This window comes from Engystomops pustulosus, chromosome 1, assembly GCF_040894005.1.
Source record: "Engystomops pustulosus chromosome 1, aEngPut4.maternal, whole genome shotgun sequence".
Classification (NCBI taxonomy): Eukaryota; Metazoa; Chordata; class Amphibia; order Anura; family Leptodactylidae; genus Engystomops; species Engystomops pustulosus.
The window spans coordinates 95844255-95863455 of NC_092411.1; the positions used below are offsets into that span (position 1 = coordinate 95844255).

Below are 19201 nucleotides of genomic sequence, written 5' to 3' on the forward strand. Positions count from 1 at the left end.
CAGGGTCTTAAGACTTTGATATGCATCATATCTATCTGGCTTTTTACTTACCAGTGCATGGTCAAAATTAAAGGTGCTAATATAATATGCAGATATATCTGCTGTAGCCAAAGGTCCTGCTATCTGTGCCACTATTCCACACTCATCTGTTAAAAAAAATCCAAGTGTAAGTCATCAATACACAAAAATACAAACAGAATAAAAATACAGAACATTAAAAGGGGTTGTCTGGAAGTAAAATGGTTGGAGAGGGGGCGCTTAAAAAAAAAAACCAATTAACCTCTTATTTGCCTCCTGTTCAGTCAATGCCAGTTTCTGTTTGTATACAGAGGCCAGCAGTGCCACACTGACCACAGCTGTGAGTCTGTTATAGCCTGAAACTCAGAGGTTTATTATTCTTTTTACAAACCGCATTTATAAAAAAAAAAAAAAAAGATATAATTATTCCTGGAAATTCCCTTTAAAAGAGAAGCAGTCACCCAAATTAACCCACCCAACATAAATAATTAAAAACTATGGTTAAAAAGCATTGCCCTTTTCCCTAAATGGTTCCTCTCCATTGATGCAATGTTACATCATTGGCCTCTTCATGTCATGTGATCAGAATGACATCTACAGTCCTGTTACATCTTCAACATTCACCCCATGTATGCATCTGATCACACAAAATCAGCCTCCACAGAGGATGGCTAGAAGTAGAAATCCATGGAGGATGGGCAGTAGTAGAAGTCCGCAGAGGCTACAGTGATTTCATGTATGCTGCACAGTTTGCCAATTTTAGGAGGCCTAAGGACCTGTGAAGTCACATGACATGCTAAGAAGAGCCAGGGGACATGAAAAGCAGTTGATGGTAGGGGCTGGCACAGCAGGACAAGCCTTCTATGATGCCAGGGAATATAACATTTATGTGGATATCAGGGAAACAATTTTTAGCTAAAAGAAGGGTGACAGTTCGTTAACAGGGCTCTATAGGAACCTGTCATTATCTGTATATGTGAAAATATGGTGACAGGTTCTCTTACATATATACCTAATGCATATGTGGCTATGGACTAGGTCCATCTTTTGCCATTTTGTAGGATTAGTGGAGTTCAGCCACAAAAGCATTACGAAGGCTGAACACTGTTTGTGATTAAGTGGTCAGATACCAGACTGAACAGGTTCCTGTAAAACAAATATTGTGGCATATGACAGCAATCTTGGATGACATGAAAAAGTCAGGGCCTATAATTTAATGAGATTAGTATTTTGTGTGTGTCTTTCTTCCCTAGTGATGTCATAATGATTAATAAAATATAAGTGGAACTCACCAAAGCCCAGAGGCTGTCCACCAATTCTCACCATACGCCATAGTTCCCCAGATGAACTTGTTAGAAGCAAGTCTGTGGGAAATCTAAAGGAAGTTGCAAAAGACATTAACGTCAGAACATCTGTCTCGCCCCTTTCCTCTAAACTTCTGACCTCATTAAAACATGAGCACATAGAACACACTAAAACCATATTCCGGTTTTCAATACAGACCATGTGCATAAAATCTGAACAATTTTAACATTCACAATATTGAATCTGTTTTATGTGATTTTCCCAGAGAACTTTTCTCCATTACAAATGTGACTAGATGATACGTACTTCTTCTGAGTCTCTGTATCCATAACAATGGATATGTATCCATCTATCAAGGAGAATGCAAAAAAGCGAAAGCATTGATTGCTCTGTGAAGACAAATCTTCATGTAACCTACAAAAAATAAATAAATAAATATCGCAAAATATTAGTCCAGAACTTCCCATATACAAGTTTGTCATCGTTGTTTGATGTTTCAATACATAGAAATGACAACTTCCTTTCTATTTTTAGCTGATCTGGGCAGTGATGTGCTTGTAGCCCCTAAAAACAGGACATGAAACTAGGACTGGCTACTAAATCTGCTTTCTTCTGATGCACTGTCAATTCCTGTGAATAATTTGTTCCCACATCTATTTATAGTGCTTCCTGACCAACAATGAGAGCAGTTTAATTCACATTTTACTGAGCCCCCAATACAGGTGTCAGGAAAGCAAAGGGACTAGGAGCTCTATAAAAGAAAAAAGGAAGTCGATACCTCAAGAGCGAAATCTAAGATTTATGTACCATATACATTCGAGTATAAGCAGAGGTTTTTCAGCACACACACACAAAAAAAGAAAAAGTTGAAAAACCCTGAAGTCTATGGAAAAAAAAAAAACCTTCTGTACACACTTTTCCGACACCCCCCACAGGTCCTCTTCAGCTCAGTGTTTGGGTCCCTGCGCACTGCAGTGCACACACCATGTGCAGATATCATAGTTTGTGCACCGCGGCTGATGTCATGGTATACGCTACAGCATCGTGCGGGAACCTGACGACGGAGCCAGAGTTGAAGACAGAAAAGGACCTGCTGGTGTGTTGGAAAGGTGTACAGAGATTTTCCATTTTTTTATACTAGACAGGGGGCTTCTGGCTATATACTGGGGGTAGGGGACTTCTGGGTATATACTAGTGGTTATGGGCTGTCTATACCCTGGGGGGCATGTGCTTGCCGTCTATACACTGGGGAGGCGGTGACCAATGCATTTCCCACCCTAGGCTTATACTTAGCAAATAGGTACCCAATTTTTTCAGTTGAAATGAGGTATCTCGGCTTATGCTCGGGTACGCTAATACACTTGGGTATATATATATATTTTTTTAATTTGTGAAATCAAGTATGATAAACAAAGGACAATTCTCATAGATCCAGGAAACATGACTGTGGCAATCTTCTTATATTTGTTATCCATGGCCTTCTTCATTCTAAAATTCAACTTTTAAAATTATGCTAATAAGCATGAATGGCTCCTGCTGATGTGAGCAGGCCCACTCCATGCTACAGATTACACTGTCTAGCCCTTCTCCTCCTCTTCTCCCACAGCACTCCCTCCTATCGATGTAATCTCATTGCAGCAGAGAAAGTTTTTAGCAGTGACAGGGGGAAGTCTCCAAAGACCTAACCAGCCTGTGAATCTACAGCACAGAGGGGCTTGGGTGACAGCAACAAAAGCCCTTGAGGCTCATTAACATGATTTTTAAAAGTTTATTAATGAGCAAGGAGGCCATTCCAGTAGATATGATAGAGCCAATAAGCCATAAAGGTTACCAGAACATCTGCATGCTGTAGCTTCACAGGCCGTTACACTGTGCCAGAATAAGTCTCAGCAGCTCCCTTGGCACCTCCCCCTCAGTCTGCCTACTGCAATCTCATACAGTGGTGGGGGGTGCTACTGCCCAGTGCAAGGCTTCTTCAACACGAAAGCATGGTACAACCAGGATGAGCACTCCTCACCCCTCCCCTCACCCCTCCCCTCACCATGCTCCTGGGCTACGCTCTTTTTTACCGAGCATGCAGAATGTACTCCTATGACGGCTGTATTTTAGGCACTGTTCGCGCAGATAACATACAACCGCCATATATTATCTTGTGCAAGGGGCCTATCAACTACAGCATGGAGGGTCTCTGGTAACATCCCCCAGAGCGGTTCTGCCTTCTTAGCATTATTTTAAAAGTTGATTTTAGAAGGGAGGAGGCCATGGATAACAAATATAAGAAACCCCTGTCACAGTGCATGGAACTACGAGTAACTATGTTTTATTTTGATGGTATATTTTCTTTGAAACCAAAAGTATGGTCAATGATAGAGTTCCTTCGTTTTCATGCATACATACAGACTATGTAAATAAATTTAAAAAAAAACAAAAAAAAAAAAACACCAAGACACCTTGTAGTTCCATTGTAGCAAATTTCAAGTTCCAGGAATCTGTAATGTCTAGTCCATCTTCACAGGGGTCAAGGTATAATTACTGATGGGATTATATGACAAAGATTTAGTTGTGGTTGATGTATACTAATGTGCATCTATAAAGAGGGCTAGATGCTTTAGTACTGTATGTATACATTTTCAGGTAGTACCATGATCTCAACAATATTAAGACTTGGGGGAGATTTCTCATCTGCCAACGCTCATTCGGGCCGCATATGATAGTGACCCCCCCCCCCCCCCCACGTCCCACCAGATACACCAAGAGACAAAAGTTTGCAGGCTTTTCAATAATTAGTGATTTCACTGCCCTACAACAGAAAACTGGTATAGAGGCAGCGATAAGTCTCCCCCTATAAATTAACACAATAAAAGGAGGCAATGCAATATCCCCACATTCATAATATGCTACATAGCCATTTTCCTGATTTGTCAAAGAGGTTTATGGATTATACCATTTTCTGCGGGGAGAGAATGTTCAACACAAATCATACGCTTGCTCCTTTGTTGTGATTTATTTTTGTTGCTGCCAATTCCATATTGAAAAATCAAGCTGTTAACATTGCCATGTTGTGCATTTGCAAATGTTACACTATATAGACATATGCAAGACGTGAATGGGGGTGGCACTCACATCTGATTATTCCATTTCAGATTTTATGCAGGACTATTATTCCAGGACAGTTGCTTAAAATGGAGAGACTTGCTAAGAAACAAATAGCACTAATATTTATGTAAAAATATTTTACACAAAAGGTAACAGGAAGATGAAACTGCTAATGTAATAATATTAGAAGTCACCATCAACTACATATTGCTATGTAGCAAAGACTCTTTGGGACAATCCCATTTTCACAGGGGGTAGTCTCAAAAAGAGTCAACATATAAGGTCAGAGCTATACATAATAATTCACTCACGTATGGGAGTAAAACAGGACATCTAACAGAATGGTAGATATGGATGGCAGGGTGTCACGATCCAATGTCAGAATACAAAACTTGTTTGCAGGACTTTGCACAGGATGCAGCGTCAAATTAAACACTATAAAATAAAAGTGTAAACTTGTTAAAAGCATAAACACAGCACAATTTAATTTAATTTCCTGACTTTAAGAGTATTCCATCCCCAACTTGTTTATTTAAAACACAAATTAAGATTTAGATTTCATATCCACTTTAAAATCAAATTGTAAAAGTTATGCTAATGATCCCAAAGGGGTCCTGGTGCGGTTACCCAAGCCCGTCAGCTTGTATAGATGTGTAGGAGCACTTTCCCCCCTCCCACTGTGCGCTAAAAACTTCCTCTGCGGCCATGAGATTAGGTGAGTGGTGGGAGAGAGTGCTGAGGGAGCAGAGGTAGACAGTGCAACAGCCTGTGAAGCTGCAGCATGGACGGGGACTGTTATCATCCTTAACAGCCTTTCATGCTCATTAGAACAATATTACAATTTGATTTTAGGAGGAAGGAGGCCATGCATAACAAATCTAAGAAGGTTACGGTGTCTGGATGTATGAGAAAGTGTCCCTGGTTTATCAAACTGGATTTTCATGGTAGAAAAGGTTTGTTTATACCAGCAGTAACTGAAGGAAAAAAAGCTGCTTAAGTACTAAAAAGAATTGAACTGGAACTCCATCCTGTGGTCATTTACTGCAACTACAGTGCAAAAGAAGAAGTGTTTTAAATTGTCATAGCGTGCTTAAAGCGAAGCAGTAAACAGAAATTGGCCAGGGACATAATTGATTAGTTCTCCTGAAGTCCCGCACGTGATTTCAGAGGTGTTCACAGGTGGGGCAACTTGACTTCAGTGTTAAATTCTCCACCTCCCTGACTTTATACCAGTTAACACCTGACTTCAAAGTCGTTTCTTTCATGGCCAAACTTGGGGTCATCATCAAGATAATCATGATCGAGAATATGTTCAGCTGGTTTAGTTTATTAAGCCAATTTTTGATGACAGGTTCCCTTTACATAGCAATTCCTCTAGGTCAATACTTAGGAGTGCCAATACTTTGCAGGACCTTTAGCTGCAATGACCGCTGTTAGTCAATTGGGTTAAGTCTCTACCAGCTTATCAGATCTAGAGGCTGGTATGTAGGCTTATTCTTTGCAGTATACTTGTAGCTCAGTCAGATTATGAATACAATTTTTAAAGTCAGAGCACTCAATGGGATTTAGGTCTGGACAGTGACAGCCATTTAAAAACACATAAATGTGCTTTGAAGCAAACCCTTCCACTGTAGCTTTGGCTGCTTGTTTATGGTCAAGGCCCAGCTAGAAGGTGAACCTATGCACCAATCTTTTGGAGCCTCTACAGGTTTCCCCTCCAGAAATGTCTTGTATTTGCCTCCATCCATTATCCCATCCATCAATTCTGACCTACTTCTATGTCACTATGAAAAAAATCATCCCCACAGTAGGATGTTGCCATTACTGTGACAGCCAGACACATAATCTGCTTCAGCGATATGTGCAGAAAAACCACAAAAATCCAAATAGGGAGATTACTCTGTCAATTTTCTAAAGGAGAGGGCATGCAAATCCCTTACAGTTCTGGGGCTTTTCCTCCCCACATATAGCAGACTATAGCAAAAGCCTCCACCAGATCAGACCTAGTCTAAACAGGTCTGAATAAGCAGAGATTGTGCCTGGATCTACTAAGAGGCTGGGGACTTGGGTTTAAAATGCCAGTCTTAATAAACTCCCTTGATTGATTTAGAAAGTGTAAGGAATGCTCCCATTTAAAATTGTAGGGTGGTTGTTGTATATTCATTGGTTTATATTTTTATCTTAATTTGACCATTTTTGTTGACATGTGGTTTCATTACCAAAAAGTAGGAAGAATAGGCCTTTTAAAGACCTTTTTATTATTGATCATAAGGGGTTGGGCATTATGGAACAGAAGGTCTTCCCGAAGTTTGGAGATAAAAGGGAGATTAGAGACTAGTAGGTAGTTAATGTCACTGGATGAGGAGAGGGAGAGAAAAGAGACTGTATGAGTTGTGAGGGGATGGGGTCAGTGATGCAGGTAGTATGGCGAGCAGAGAAAAAAAAACCTGGACACTTTCACAATCAGAGAGTTGTGAAAGATCTAGAGAAGTAGTTCATGGTAAGAGCCGAGTGTTAACAGGGATATTAAAAACTCCAATGGTGATGCTTGGAACCTCACTGGATAGAAAGTGTGGGAGAAGCAAAGTGGTCAAGGAACTGGTAGGGTGAGCCAGGAGGATGGTATACTACAGCTAAACAAAGAATTGGTGGATAAGTCTGAGGGTGTGGACCTCAAAAGATGGGAAAGTGAGAGGGTACAGGAGGAATGCCTAGCCCTCCTCCCTGCCTATTCTCAGGTCTGGAGCAGTAAGAAAAATTTAAAGCCACCATAAAGCAATGCAGCGAGGGAGGCAGAGTCATCATGCTGGACCCATGTTTCACGGATGCCAGCAAGTCAAAGGACTTAGTAAGAGGTCATGAATAGTTCCTAGTATATTGCCCACAGAGCAGGTATTCACTAGGGCACATTTAAAAAGGGGTTATGGGTGGAGGAGAAGGAGAAGGGGATACACTGAATCTTGATAAAAGGTTAGCAGGGTTTCTGTGCATATTGAAATGTAATAACTATTACTAGAAGTCTTTCCTTTTTATATTATTTCTACATTCATTTTATCTCATGATTACTTGTAAGTACACCACCCTTCCATCCCCACCAAAGGAACACTATGGTTTTATATAATATTTTTTAATGCCCTGGAAAATCCACTTTAATGTTCAAATAAATTTTCTTGTAAACACTTTATATTTTTTACACAAGCATGGTAAGCTTGTAAGCATGGTAAGCATGGTAAGGTTGTTCTTTCCCTAACAATTTTACGAGAAGTCACTTACAGCTCCTGGTTTTTATGCCATTGGTGGTTTCCCCGAGATGCAAGCGGACCAACTCTCCATTTTCTTCTCTGTAAATTGTAAGTTCTCCCAAGAGAGTTTGGAAAACCAAAGGCAAGTCATCCTCCCGCACCTATGAAAAGGGAACAAAGCAGGAGTCACTTAAGCTTAATATTTAAAAAAAAGATCTATTAAGTCATAGGTTATATACCACCAGCATGAAGGATTGTAAACCAAACACCCTTACATGCTGATGTGCGTCCCCTCTGGCAGGATCTGCCCTTCTTATAACTTCCTTTTGCCCAGTTTTTTTTTTTCATGCAAATGAAATTTCAATCCCCTAGTGATGTTTACACAATACAGATCACTTTTAACCTCTCTATTTTAATGCTGTTTTAGTGATGGTCAGTGTAAATCACTTCATAATTCCTCTGTTACACTGTGCTGACAATGTGGTTAGATTATCAGGGTACAGGTTTATATTCACTTGCATTTAGCTTCTGAACATTCACTAGTATCTGACACAAAGAGACAATGACAGACAATGACACAGTCAGCTCATTTAAATCTCTGCTCTATCACACTATCCCCCTCCACAGATAAAGAACTTATCTGCCTGTAGCTTGTAGCTCTCCTCTCACTGCTGCTTTTTGCTGGCAGGAAGTCAGTGTGTATCAGTGTGAGTTCGTCCTGGAATGCAAAAAGAGAGGGACCGCTGCAGGGAGCAGAGGCAGAGAGAAGCTCAGCTCCACAGCCTCAGGAATGATGGCTGCCAACCCTAAAGACAGATGCAGGGTCGGAAGCTGAAATTGTGTACATCAGGAATGATAGACAGGTAGGAATTATCTATAAAATGCTATATTTTGTTAATAACAGTGAATTAAAGAATGTGTTTTGAATTTTGTAATCCAGAGTATTTTTACGAAACTTGTCTTTGTGGGAATACTCCTTTGATGGAGCCTGAAGCCCTTCAGGCTCATTTGAATAATTGTTTAAGTTTTCTATGCCCTTGTTTTTAAGAAAAGAAGGCTTTAAGAGTGGATCCTGGCAGAGGGGCACAAACCAGCATGTAAGTGTGCTTGGTTTACAATCCTTCATCCTGGTGGTAGATCTCCTTTAAAGAGGACCTGTCACCCAGGAAAACCCACCATCCAAATGTGCCACCCATAATCCTCCCCCAAGCCCCTTTCTCCCTAGCCTTTTTTTTAAATTTATGTCCAGTAAATTTATTTAAACTGATCCGACCTCTTACTAAATAAGAGGTCGGATCGAGTATCTGGTGTGCTGGCAGTCGGCCTTATTCATAATGGGGCGTGCCGACACACCCCCAGCATGCCCCCGCCAGCGGTCACATTTAGGAGAAGCCGGCAGCATTGCATCGCTGCCGTCTCTCCGCAGTGCGACCGCACCAACAGTGGCTGCGGCCGCAGCCTGGACTTACATTACCGACCGGAGATCGATGCGATAAATGCGGCCGGCTTCTCCTACAATGTGGGGCGTGCTGAGGGTGTGTCGGCACACCCCCTAATGAATACCGGCGACTGCCAGCACACCAGATACACGATCCATCCTCTTATTAAGAAAGAGGTCGGAACGGTTTAAATGAATTTACTGGACATAATTTTTTTTTTTAAATGACTATGGAGAAAGGGGCTGGGGAGAGGATTATGGAGGGCACATTTGGTGGGTGGGTTTTCCAGGTTCACAGGTCCTCTAAGTTATAGTCACAAACATCCTCTATAGTATTATGTTCTCTTATAAAGAGACTTTTTGAAAGTGTAGGAGTGTCTCCAAAAAACTGAGTGCACATAAACCTAAATTTCTGCTGCTGGCATCAAGAGCAGAAGTTATGTACTTACGATCCTAAATGCTGCCTCCATTTAGTTCAGTCACACCATTCCTTGTTCTATAAACTGTTCCTGCAGCCTTCTAATGTACCACCAGGGCAGTGGCCAGGAACAAAATTACCCCATATAAAGCGGTTGCTATGCCACATTAGTGTCCAGGGGCAGAAAGGGACTTTAAGGTGGCCCTGGGAAAAAAAAAAAATGTAAAAGTGTCCCCATTCCATGGGCAGCGGGTCAAAACTAGCGGCGTGGCCATGTGATGTGGGTGGAGTTACTAAACTCCACAAAAACAGTTTATAGATTGTCTAAATCAACATGTACAGTGCAGTGAAATACCAGAATTAAGCTTCTTTTTTAAAAGAACACAACATATATATTATATATAATACACACACACACATATAATTATATTATACATATTAAGTTGTGTTCTTTTAAAAAAGAAGCTTAATTCCGGTATGAGTACACACAAAAAAAAACCCTACTACACTACCGCCCCCTATGTACTAGAATAGAACTACTATTACTACTACTGCCAGTCAGTCCCCTGTATATAGCCTGCACAAAAAAAAAAACATGCTCGCACATTTCCGACACTTCCTCGAAGCAGTCTGCAGTCGGGCCGGCAGTGACAGCTTTAAGCGCACAGGGAGCCATCACCGCCGGGCGTACTGCATCAGCGGAGCGTCGGAAAGGCGAGTAAATGGTTTTTTTTTAATTTTTCGACCAGCCCCGCCAGTCAGAGACTGTCCCCAGAGCGGCTACAAACTAGTCGGCCCACCAGGATTTCCCCCGGTGGGCTTAACGGCCAGTCCGCCCCTGTTAGTCTCATTATAGTTATAGATCTATATTAAGCTCAAAAAGGTTAATAATAAAGGAAACAAGTATTGTACGAGAAGCAGGATTATGGCCACTAGGGAGTTGAGGAGAAAAACAAGCTAAATATGGCCATCTTCAGGAAGTCAATGGGTAACAGCTGTGTATGTACCGTAAACAAGAACAAAATTACATGTTATATCAGGACACATCTATAGTGAACACCAGGATTGGCAGTCCCAGCTCTGGTCAAGTACTCAGACAATAAGTTAGACTAGGGCTACACAGACTATTTCATTCAAATCTCAAGTACAGAATTGCTAGCTTGTTTGAACACACTGGGGCAACACACTACATATTCAGCCAAAAATCTGCAGAACTCCAAGGGTTTGAGTGAACAAACAAAGACGTTTTAGTTACCACAAGTCCACAGTAGTATTTTAGCTCCTAATGGCTTGAAAAAAAAAAAAAAAATCCAGCCATTCGGAGCGAAAACGCTGCTGTAGACATATGGTAAATAGTGCTGCTGTTTTTTTTCTACTATTGATTGGATGGATGGTTTCGAGTCTTGGTACAATTTTTTTACATATCAATTACAAAAACTAGAAAAGGGGATGATGGATTGATGGATATGGGATGGGATGATGATGATCCTCGTCAGAAATCATTATCGATGGATGCATTTGCAAGGTGAGCATGCGCCCTGCTAATCTTAATTTTCAATGGCAATATTGGAGATATATGAGCTCCATAATTCACTAACATTAGCAATACAGCAAAACTGAATGATGCTATAAGGAGTATGCTAAACTTGTTGCTCCTTTTATAGGACCACTATTCTCATTAAAGGATACCACAAGGATGAAGGACTGTAAACCAAGCACACAGATGTGCACACCAAGGAAGCAGTATTCGGTCTTTCATTTTTTTTATGCCCTTGTTTTTAAGAATATAAGGCTTTAAAAATTCTGCATTAAAACCTATGGATCTTGGAGCCCCTACGGCTCACCGATTCTGCCAGAGAAGGCACACCAGCATGTAAGGCTCATTTCTGTCATCTTTTCCGTTATTTATCGCTGTTAAAAAAAATAATAATATCAGCTAAACTGACAGTAACTGAAGACATAGTGCTTGTTAATTTAAATGATACCTTAACGATTCCTGGCTAAAAAAAAAAAAAAAAAAAATGGACACCTGTCTTTCAGTTAGTGTTACTCTGTTTTTACCCCCTACTTTGGCTGCATATCTACCCTAATTGGGTATTTTTTTTTTTTACATATTAATATATACACACTGTAAATGTCCATTTACATTTTGATGTTGGATACATTCTACTAATAGAATGTAACAAACATTATAAACTAATATAATATTTTATATATATATATATATATCCCAGCAACCACATGATAATATACAAGTAGGAGGATTATCACATGCTTGTAAATCATGTGCCAGTGCTTGATGTAAACGTCTCCCCCTGCATGTGCCAAATATATTGAGAAGTTGTGGCCTCATGGTATATCTAGCGGGCACCTGCACTACCGGACAACTATACCCCCAGGAACTGCGTGGCTTTGAATAGTGCTAAAACTGGTATTCAGAAGCTTTCTGCGCCAGGTTTATGTCTGACTTTGCACACTTTAGTGAGCACCGCTTGCACATGTAGTTGTGAAGTGTCCACGACACATTTGTCTCTCACAACACGACTGTGTTGTGGCTGCACTATACCCAATACGACAAAATTCTGGAATGAAAGTGGCCTTCCGATGCAGATTGCAACATTTTTGATAAATGTGGACCAATGTATCCTGTCTTGCTCCATCAACCCACAATACTTGGAGGGGCATTTATTATTTTGGGCACAGTGTGGTGCGGCAACTGTGCTATATTTTTTTTTTATTGGGTGCAAGTTTCTGGTGAGAGCGATTAGGGCACATTCACATGGCCGTCTGCGGGGACGTACATGCGGCCACAAATTTGCGGCCGCATGTACATCCCCATAGACGGCAATAGCGGCGCAGCGCAGATACATTGCCACACGTGTGTGGCACCGATCCAGCCCGCACACTGCAAAAAGATAGAGCATGCTCCGCTATTCTCTATGGAGGGAGGAGGGGTCACCTCCTCCTCCTCTCCAGCACACGGCGGTATGCCCACAGGGCGGGCATACCACGTGTAAATGGACCCTTAATGAATTGGAGCATGGACTTAAAAGTTAAGAACTTCCTAGACTTCCTTTCAGCTGCTCTTATTTTGCACCTCAAAATGAATGTTAAAAATAAAAGTGTTGGCACAGACACTTCATAAATTGAGGCGCAGCAAGGGAAAAGAAAAAATTTCTGCCAGTTATCCGTTTGAAAGTTTATTATTATCATAATCATAAATGACCCCCATAGTCACTTCAGTAGCCACTTTCTTCCACTGGTCTCAGATGGCTGCCAAGGTTACCATGTGACCTTAAGGTGGTGCTAATATTTGGTCTGATGTGAAATACAAAACTTGGCCAACAGAGGTCTAGTCTGCAGAACGTGGTAAATGTAAAAACAACTGATAAAATGTCCTTGTTTTTACATCAGTTTATTGGTTCCTATTGACTTCTATGATAATATCCTAATGAAAGGCATCAATCCATAATCAGTTTTTTTCGGGCAAAAAAAAAAAAAAAAAAGTATGCAGATGACCTATGAGCAGAGAATAGGCAGTCAACTAAGCATGTCCACTTACGCTGACTCATCTGATGCACAGGGCTATACACCTTTAACTCTAGTAAGGGCCAAAATACGCAACATATAAATATGTCTGACACCAAGTGAAAAGTTTTATTTTTTAATATTAATACAATAAATGTAATGAAGGGACAATGACCTCTAACTTTTTAGTCCAAACAAAGGACTATAATCACTTAACGGCATATAAAGTGCTTTGGTTACATTTTATCAGGCCTTGCTAATTTGTCCCTGGAAATGTACTCTACATTAACAGGCAGAGCGACACTTCTTAATGAATATAACAGCAAGTTCTCTATAAATGATATTAACCGCAAGATGAAAATTATTTACTAGCTGAGCCTTCTGGATTTGAAATGCATTCTTTGCCCTTTCTTTAAAACAGAGTCATCCATATATAGTTGAGGGGAAAAAAAAAAAAGTATGAGAGGGTTTTTTTTTTTTTTTAAAGTAATCAAAATAGAAAATTCCTCTGGGGAAGATCTCTGGATGCTTGTATTTTACTGACCCAGGCTGAAGTCATCATGAACTATCCCTGCTCCTATTTCCATACAAGTTCAACTTAAAAGAGACACTGTCCGGTCAATAAAACACTTTAGCTTCTCATATTAAAAGGAAGAAGCTCCCTAGCCCTCCACCAATTATAGCATTATTGAATCTCTAGCTGTATTAGGACATCCCGAAAAGCTAGGAAATACTCCAATATGTAGCGGTCTGACTGATTGACTTAGCTTATTCATGAGGGTGAGGTCTGAGGAGGTGGTGACAGCAACATCAAGCATGGCCCCCCCCCCCCCCAGGAGAAGCTAAATTGAGGGTGTGTGCCTGGACAGCCCTCATGAATATGCTGGACCACTATAAGCTAGGTCGGTCGATCGGACAGCTACGCACTTAAAGGGAACCTGTCACCAGGAGACCCATTTTTTAGCACTCCCCAGTCCCCACAGAGCATAGTACATACACTGCCAAAGTGTTTTTATATTAAAAATTGGTTTTACAGAAAAAAAAGATATGTTATATTGTATCTTTCATTAGCATGTGCTGTGTGACTAGGCAGTTGCCAAATGGGAGGGTCTGGAAAGGAGTAGTTTCCCCTCCACCCTTGGGGAACAGCTCCTCCATGTGACCTTTTCAAATTTATGAAAACACCCATCACTGGGCTTAGTGACGCCCCCTGCTCCTCTACAGCCAATCCCGAGTGAGGGGAGTTATTCATATATTTGAAAAGGTCACTTGTTTCCCAAGGGTGGGGGGGGGGGGGACTGCTCCTTTCCAGCCCCTCCCATTGGGCAACTGCCTAGTCACACAGCAGATGCTAATGTAAGGTACAATATAACATATCTTTTTTTCTGTAAAACCAATTTTTAATACAAAATACAGTGTATGTACCATGCTCTGTGGGGACTGGGGGGGAGTGCTAAAAATGGGTCTCCTGGTGAAAGGTTCCCTTTAAGTTTTTCCTGGCTTTTCAGTATGTGCCGATAAAGTTAGATATTTAACAGTGCTATAACTGGGGGGAGGACTAGGGAGCTGCTTTTTTAGTTTGAGCAGCTAAAGTGTTTTATTGACCTGTCACCGATCCAGTTTTAAAAATGAAACAATTATTAAGAGCTGTACAATGCAAGTGTATTAAAACTAGCACTTTTATTTTGCTACTATACAAAGTAGGGTACAATACAAGGTTCTGCCTTTGTAAGGGTGGGAGTCCATTTACAGGACTCCAAGGACAGCTGGTTACCAGTTTTTGTGGATTTCTAAAATAAAAAATGAACATAAGAATCCATTTATGTGTCGTCAGAACCCGCAACCCTGAGGCTACTGTCCGGGACTACCCACCAAATTCTAATCACTGACCCTCTGAGACAACAGGATTTTTGGCAAAACTTATAATTTCTCTAATTACCTGTATAAAGGCGTCTTCACATGCTATCAGGACAGGACTGCACTTTTGCTAAACTTAACACAAACAGTTTTATCTGTGAAGGAGTTTGTGTGCTCCTATTTGAAGGAGTATCTAATAAACTTTTTAGTTTTAAATGCACATTATCCAACATCTTGCCAATTCTTCATTTCAATGATTTGGTGAGGTCTAAGGTATTATACACTACAGGGAAATAAACTTTCTTTATTGTGCTTTTATACCACTTTTGGCTATAAAAACTTGGTGACTATTTATGATAGTCATTAGTCAGAAGAAGGAGAGGGGTAAGAAAAAAAAAACACACACATTTAATTAGATTTTCCAAAGCTTTTAAATGCACCATCACCTTATATACTGTACTTATCCCTCTACATTGGATTGGAGATAACAGTCTGTGATTAAAGTGAGCAAACACTCCTATTACTTCTATAGGACTGCATGAGATGGCATGGGGGTCTTAGCGAACCCATAACAACTTGGCCATCGGGCATTTAAGGGAAGGAGCACCATAGGCTATAAAAATATATATATTATATATACGGTATTTTGGCAATTTGGACATATGGAGGGCTTATTTTTTTTGCAAGATGTGACACACTTTACGGATAATTCATGGCCATTTGCTCATTTTCACACCATCTTCCCCTCTTTTACTACCACTTAGCTTTATATTTACAATCTTACCAAAATGTAATCAGTCTGATACGTTGAAAGCATCAGCACAGAAACGTTGTGCTCAGCGAGTGGAGCAATGACTGACTTAGCAATCTTTGTAACACCTCCAGTCTGGACTCCATTGGACAGCACATTCAGGACCCTCCAAGTATTTTCGGCCACGTGTAGAAATTCTGACTGTGGCAACTCTGTTAAAAATAGGCCTACATTAAAACACTATATAGAATATTTTTAATTCCATAATACAGATTTATTGGAGTGTAACAAATACAGCAATACATTCTGCAAAACATTTTTATACTGAATTTCTACAATATTGTGGTCCAGTTTATTATACCAGGGTTGTTCAAAAATCCATCAACTGATCCTGATGAGAGAGTTTTCCTTCCTGTGCCATGATATATTGATGTCTAAAAACCATAGAATTTAGGGAGAATGTACTTTCTTGTTACTGTACCATTAATGTATGTGTATTCAAAAAAATGTATTTTTATAAAACAGTTTAAGTTTTCTTGTCAATGCTCTGAGCATTAATAAGGAATATTTGTACCAAGCAGGGTTACATTTATCAAGGCTTATGCGCCAGGAATTGCAATTATTTGCCCCTTTACACTACAAAGTTATTGGATACATCTGCTGAAAACACTACAACCTTTGTTTTAACGTTGATTTTGAGTTAAAAATTTTCTTATGATACATATATCCATTGAATCCTAATGTGCAATACTGTAGATAAAGTTATGCTTTCAAATGTTCTGAGTATAGGTTTCCACTTTTTTGTGATTAAGGTTTTGAATTAGATATGCAAGTTATGTGGGCCGTTGGAATATATATTTGCTGGTTTCCATTATCCTATTTACAATCTGTAAATGGGCAAAAGTAAATAAATTCCTATCACAATCTGTTGCGCTGTACCCCTTCGAGTCCGAATATGTTCTGGAGTTCTCCTTTAATAATAAGAAACTCTTTCACTTATGATTTTTAGACCCTTCAGGTCCTTGTTTGGAGTGTGTCTTTTGGAGTGTCTGTTGAAAAGTTTCCTTTTAGGTCCGCAATTAGGAAAAGTATTTTCCTTTCAGGCCCTATAGTCCCTAGGTCTAACAGATTGCTTTCTCTATAAGTGGACCTGAAATATAACCAAGTAGCTGCCTTTCCAGTGTGCCAAACCGTTTTCTTTCAGGTCCGAAAGAAGGTTCCCCATATGGAGAAATGACATCAGTCCCTTTTCCTCTTCTGAAGTGTTCTCTTTAAAGAGAACCCGTCAGGCAAAATAACCCCCCTAAACTAAATATATCTTCATAAACTGCCATTAGAGAGCATTGACTCTATCCCTTCATTGTCCCTCTACATGCCTGTAAACCTAAGCAATGAGGTCCTAAAGCTGTATGCAAATGACCTGTGAAATGTCCAATGAAGCATTAGCATATTAAAGCTGTCCACTCTATTCATGAGTGGGAGGCACAGCCACACCCCCAGTGCATGACTGACAGCCTGTATAATGGTGTGAGGCTGTATAATGATGTGCTTCCTGGTGCTGGCGCCCCCTGCAGCCTGTGTGTGCATGTGTGTGTGTTTAGGAGAGATACAACAGCTCCAGGCTGCAGCCATGTTACAGCAGAACATGTCAGATTCATGTGTAGCTGATGCCTGTGTCTCTCACCTGTATATTAGGAGGATGCAGCATGTCAGCAGATACAGCACACACTAGCCATGCTTTACTATACATTACACACAGACATGAGCAGGGGGAGGAGAGGGGAGGGGTAACAGGGGTGACATCACTGCCTCTGACCATGTGACCAGCCTCCTTTACATAATAAAGAATAGATGATTTTACAATGATTAATGTATGAAATAACTAGATAAAGGCTGGGATGGGATCCTTGTGAACTGCTCCAACAGGTAGTAGTGATAGGACTAGTGACACAGACCTGATGACAGGTGTCCTTTAAGTCTGCTAGTATAGAAGGGCAGTATGATAGGGTAATTTAAACTAAGGAGCCCCTCTCCCGAAAAAAAAAAAGATTAGTTAGGTGGTTTTAAGCACTTTGAACGATGATATTCTGCATAGGGTTAGCTCAAATAACCAATTGATCGTAAGCGCAAAGAGCAGAATCCTGTTCTGAGTCGCAGGCTTGATTTAGTTTGGAGTTCTCACTCACTCCTCTGCTCTCAGCCCCCACCTTTGTACTCCTGCTCTTTCATTCACACAGGGACAGAACTCACAGCCTGGTGAGCTGCAATCAGTGAGGGAGGGAGCAGTTGTACAGGAGCACAAAGGTGGGGGCCGAGAGCTCTGGAGTTTGCAGCCCAGGCAAAGCATGTGTTTTGCATCCAAACCAAAACAAACCTGGAACTCAGAAAATTATTCCATCAGGGTGCAAGGCAAGTTAAAACACACAATTATTATAATGTAAATGCACAGAAAAGGCAGAATTGCATCTTTGCTATCCAGCTGTAATGGGCTTCTGCAACCTGTCTGAAAATGAAAATGAGGTCCCTGGTAACAGCTTCCCTTTAATTGCTGCAGATTCATATGCAGAATTTAACCTCTGCAATGAAAAACTTTGGCGTAAAACATTACAAACCAGACAATTTTGGCAGTTTCTATGGAGAGGAGAGGGGTGAGCAGCAATCATCCCTCCTCCACTCCACTGCATTAGATGTGTGCCCAACCGGCTGTAGCCGTGTGGGCACACATTCATGTCAATACAGCCTAAGACCACAGAAAAAACGGGTGCGGTTTTACCAGATATGGTTCTGCGCTGCTGGTCAAGTTAAACTGAATTTCAAGGTTCATATATGATATTATACATAATCAAATGCATATCCGTACATAAAAAACTGATTTTTGTCAAACATTTATTGATCAGTGCATTTGTTAGGTACAGGTCAGCAAAATAAGGACAATGCGTTTAGGGGAGGATTTCCCCTTCTTCAGGTCCAAAATAATATTCTGAAAGTACGGAAGAATAGTGTGTCAATTTGAGGTATGTCTAATATATAACTTGTAGAACCATGCATTACAGGATACACTGATATGTGTACACATTTGAATAGGCCATTAATTTAGGTATAATACCATGGGAATAAAAGCGGTGGGGCAAAGGGTATTGTCCATTTTTTGGCCCTCTTCAACCCAAAAGTTGGCAGGTATATAAGCTGTTTTTACAAAAGTTTTTCAAATGTCGGAAACCCACATTCACAGATATTTTACTAGGCTAGAAACATAAAATAGTTTCCATTACAAGGGTATACAAGGCTCAGATGAGATCACACACACTACCACAAAACAGTCAACTGGGGTGCAACAAAATTCTACTGTGGTGCTCTGCATTTGCTTCTTCAGTAAAGAAAATTTGGATAAATTCATATGACCTACAAATGTTGGAATATTTGCATCATGTAATGAAATTTTGTATGTTCTTATAACAAGGACCCACTACCTCCAAAACATGGTAAATGTGGACAGAACTGTGAATCAGGGATCAGTGATCCTTTGAAGTAGCTTGTAGATACCAGTT

At 40.4% G+C, this 19201-nt stretch overlaps 1 protein-coding gene across 1 annotated transcript in view; it reads right to left on the reverse strand.

The window, feature by feature from the left end:
- CASTOR1 (cytosolic arginine sensor for mTORC1 subunit 1) overlaps nucleotides 1–19201 on the reverse strand; it is a 28735-nt gene that overhangs the window by 6648 nt on the left and 2886 nt on the right. Inside the window, exons 3-8 of the mRNA XM_072148807.1 lie at nucleotides 15687–15865; nucleotides 7693–7822; nucleotides 4731–4854; nucleotides 1630–1737; nucleotides 1311–1393; nucleotides 52–146 (exon numbers count right to left, since the gene is read on the reverse strand). Coding sequence (XP_072004908.1) covers nucleotides 52–146; nucleotides 1311–1393; nucleotides 1630–1737; nucleotides 4731–4854; nucleotides 7693–7822; nucleotides 15687–15865 — 719 coding nt within the window. The remainder of the gene's footprint in view (nucleotides 1–51; nucleotides 147–1310; nucleotides 1394–1629; nucleotides 1738–4730; nucleotides 4855–7692; nucleotides 7823–15686; nucleotides 15866–19201) is intronic.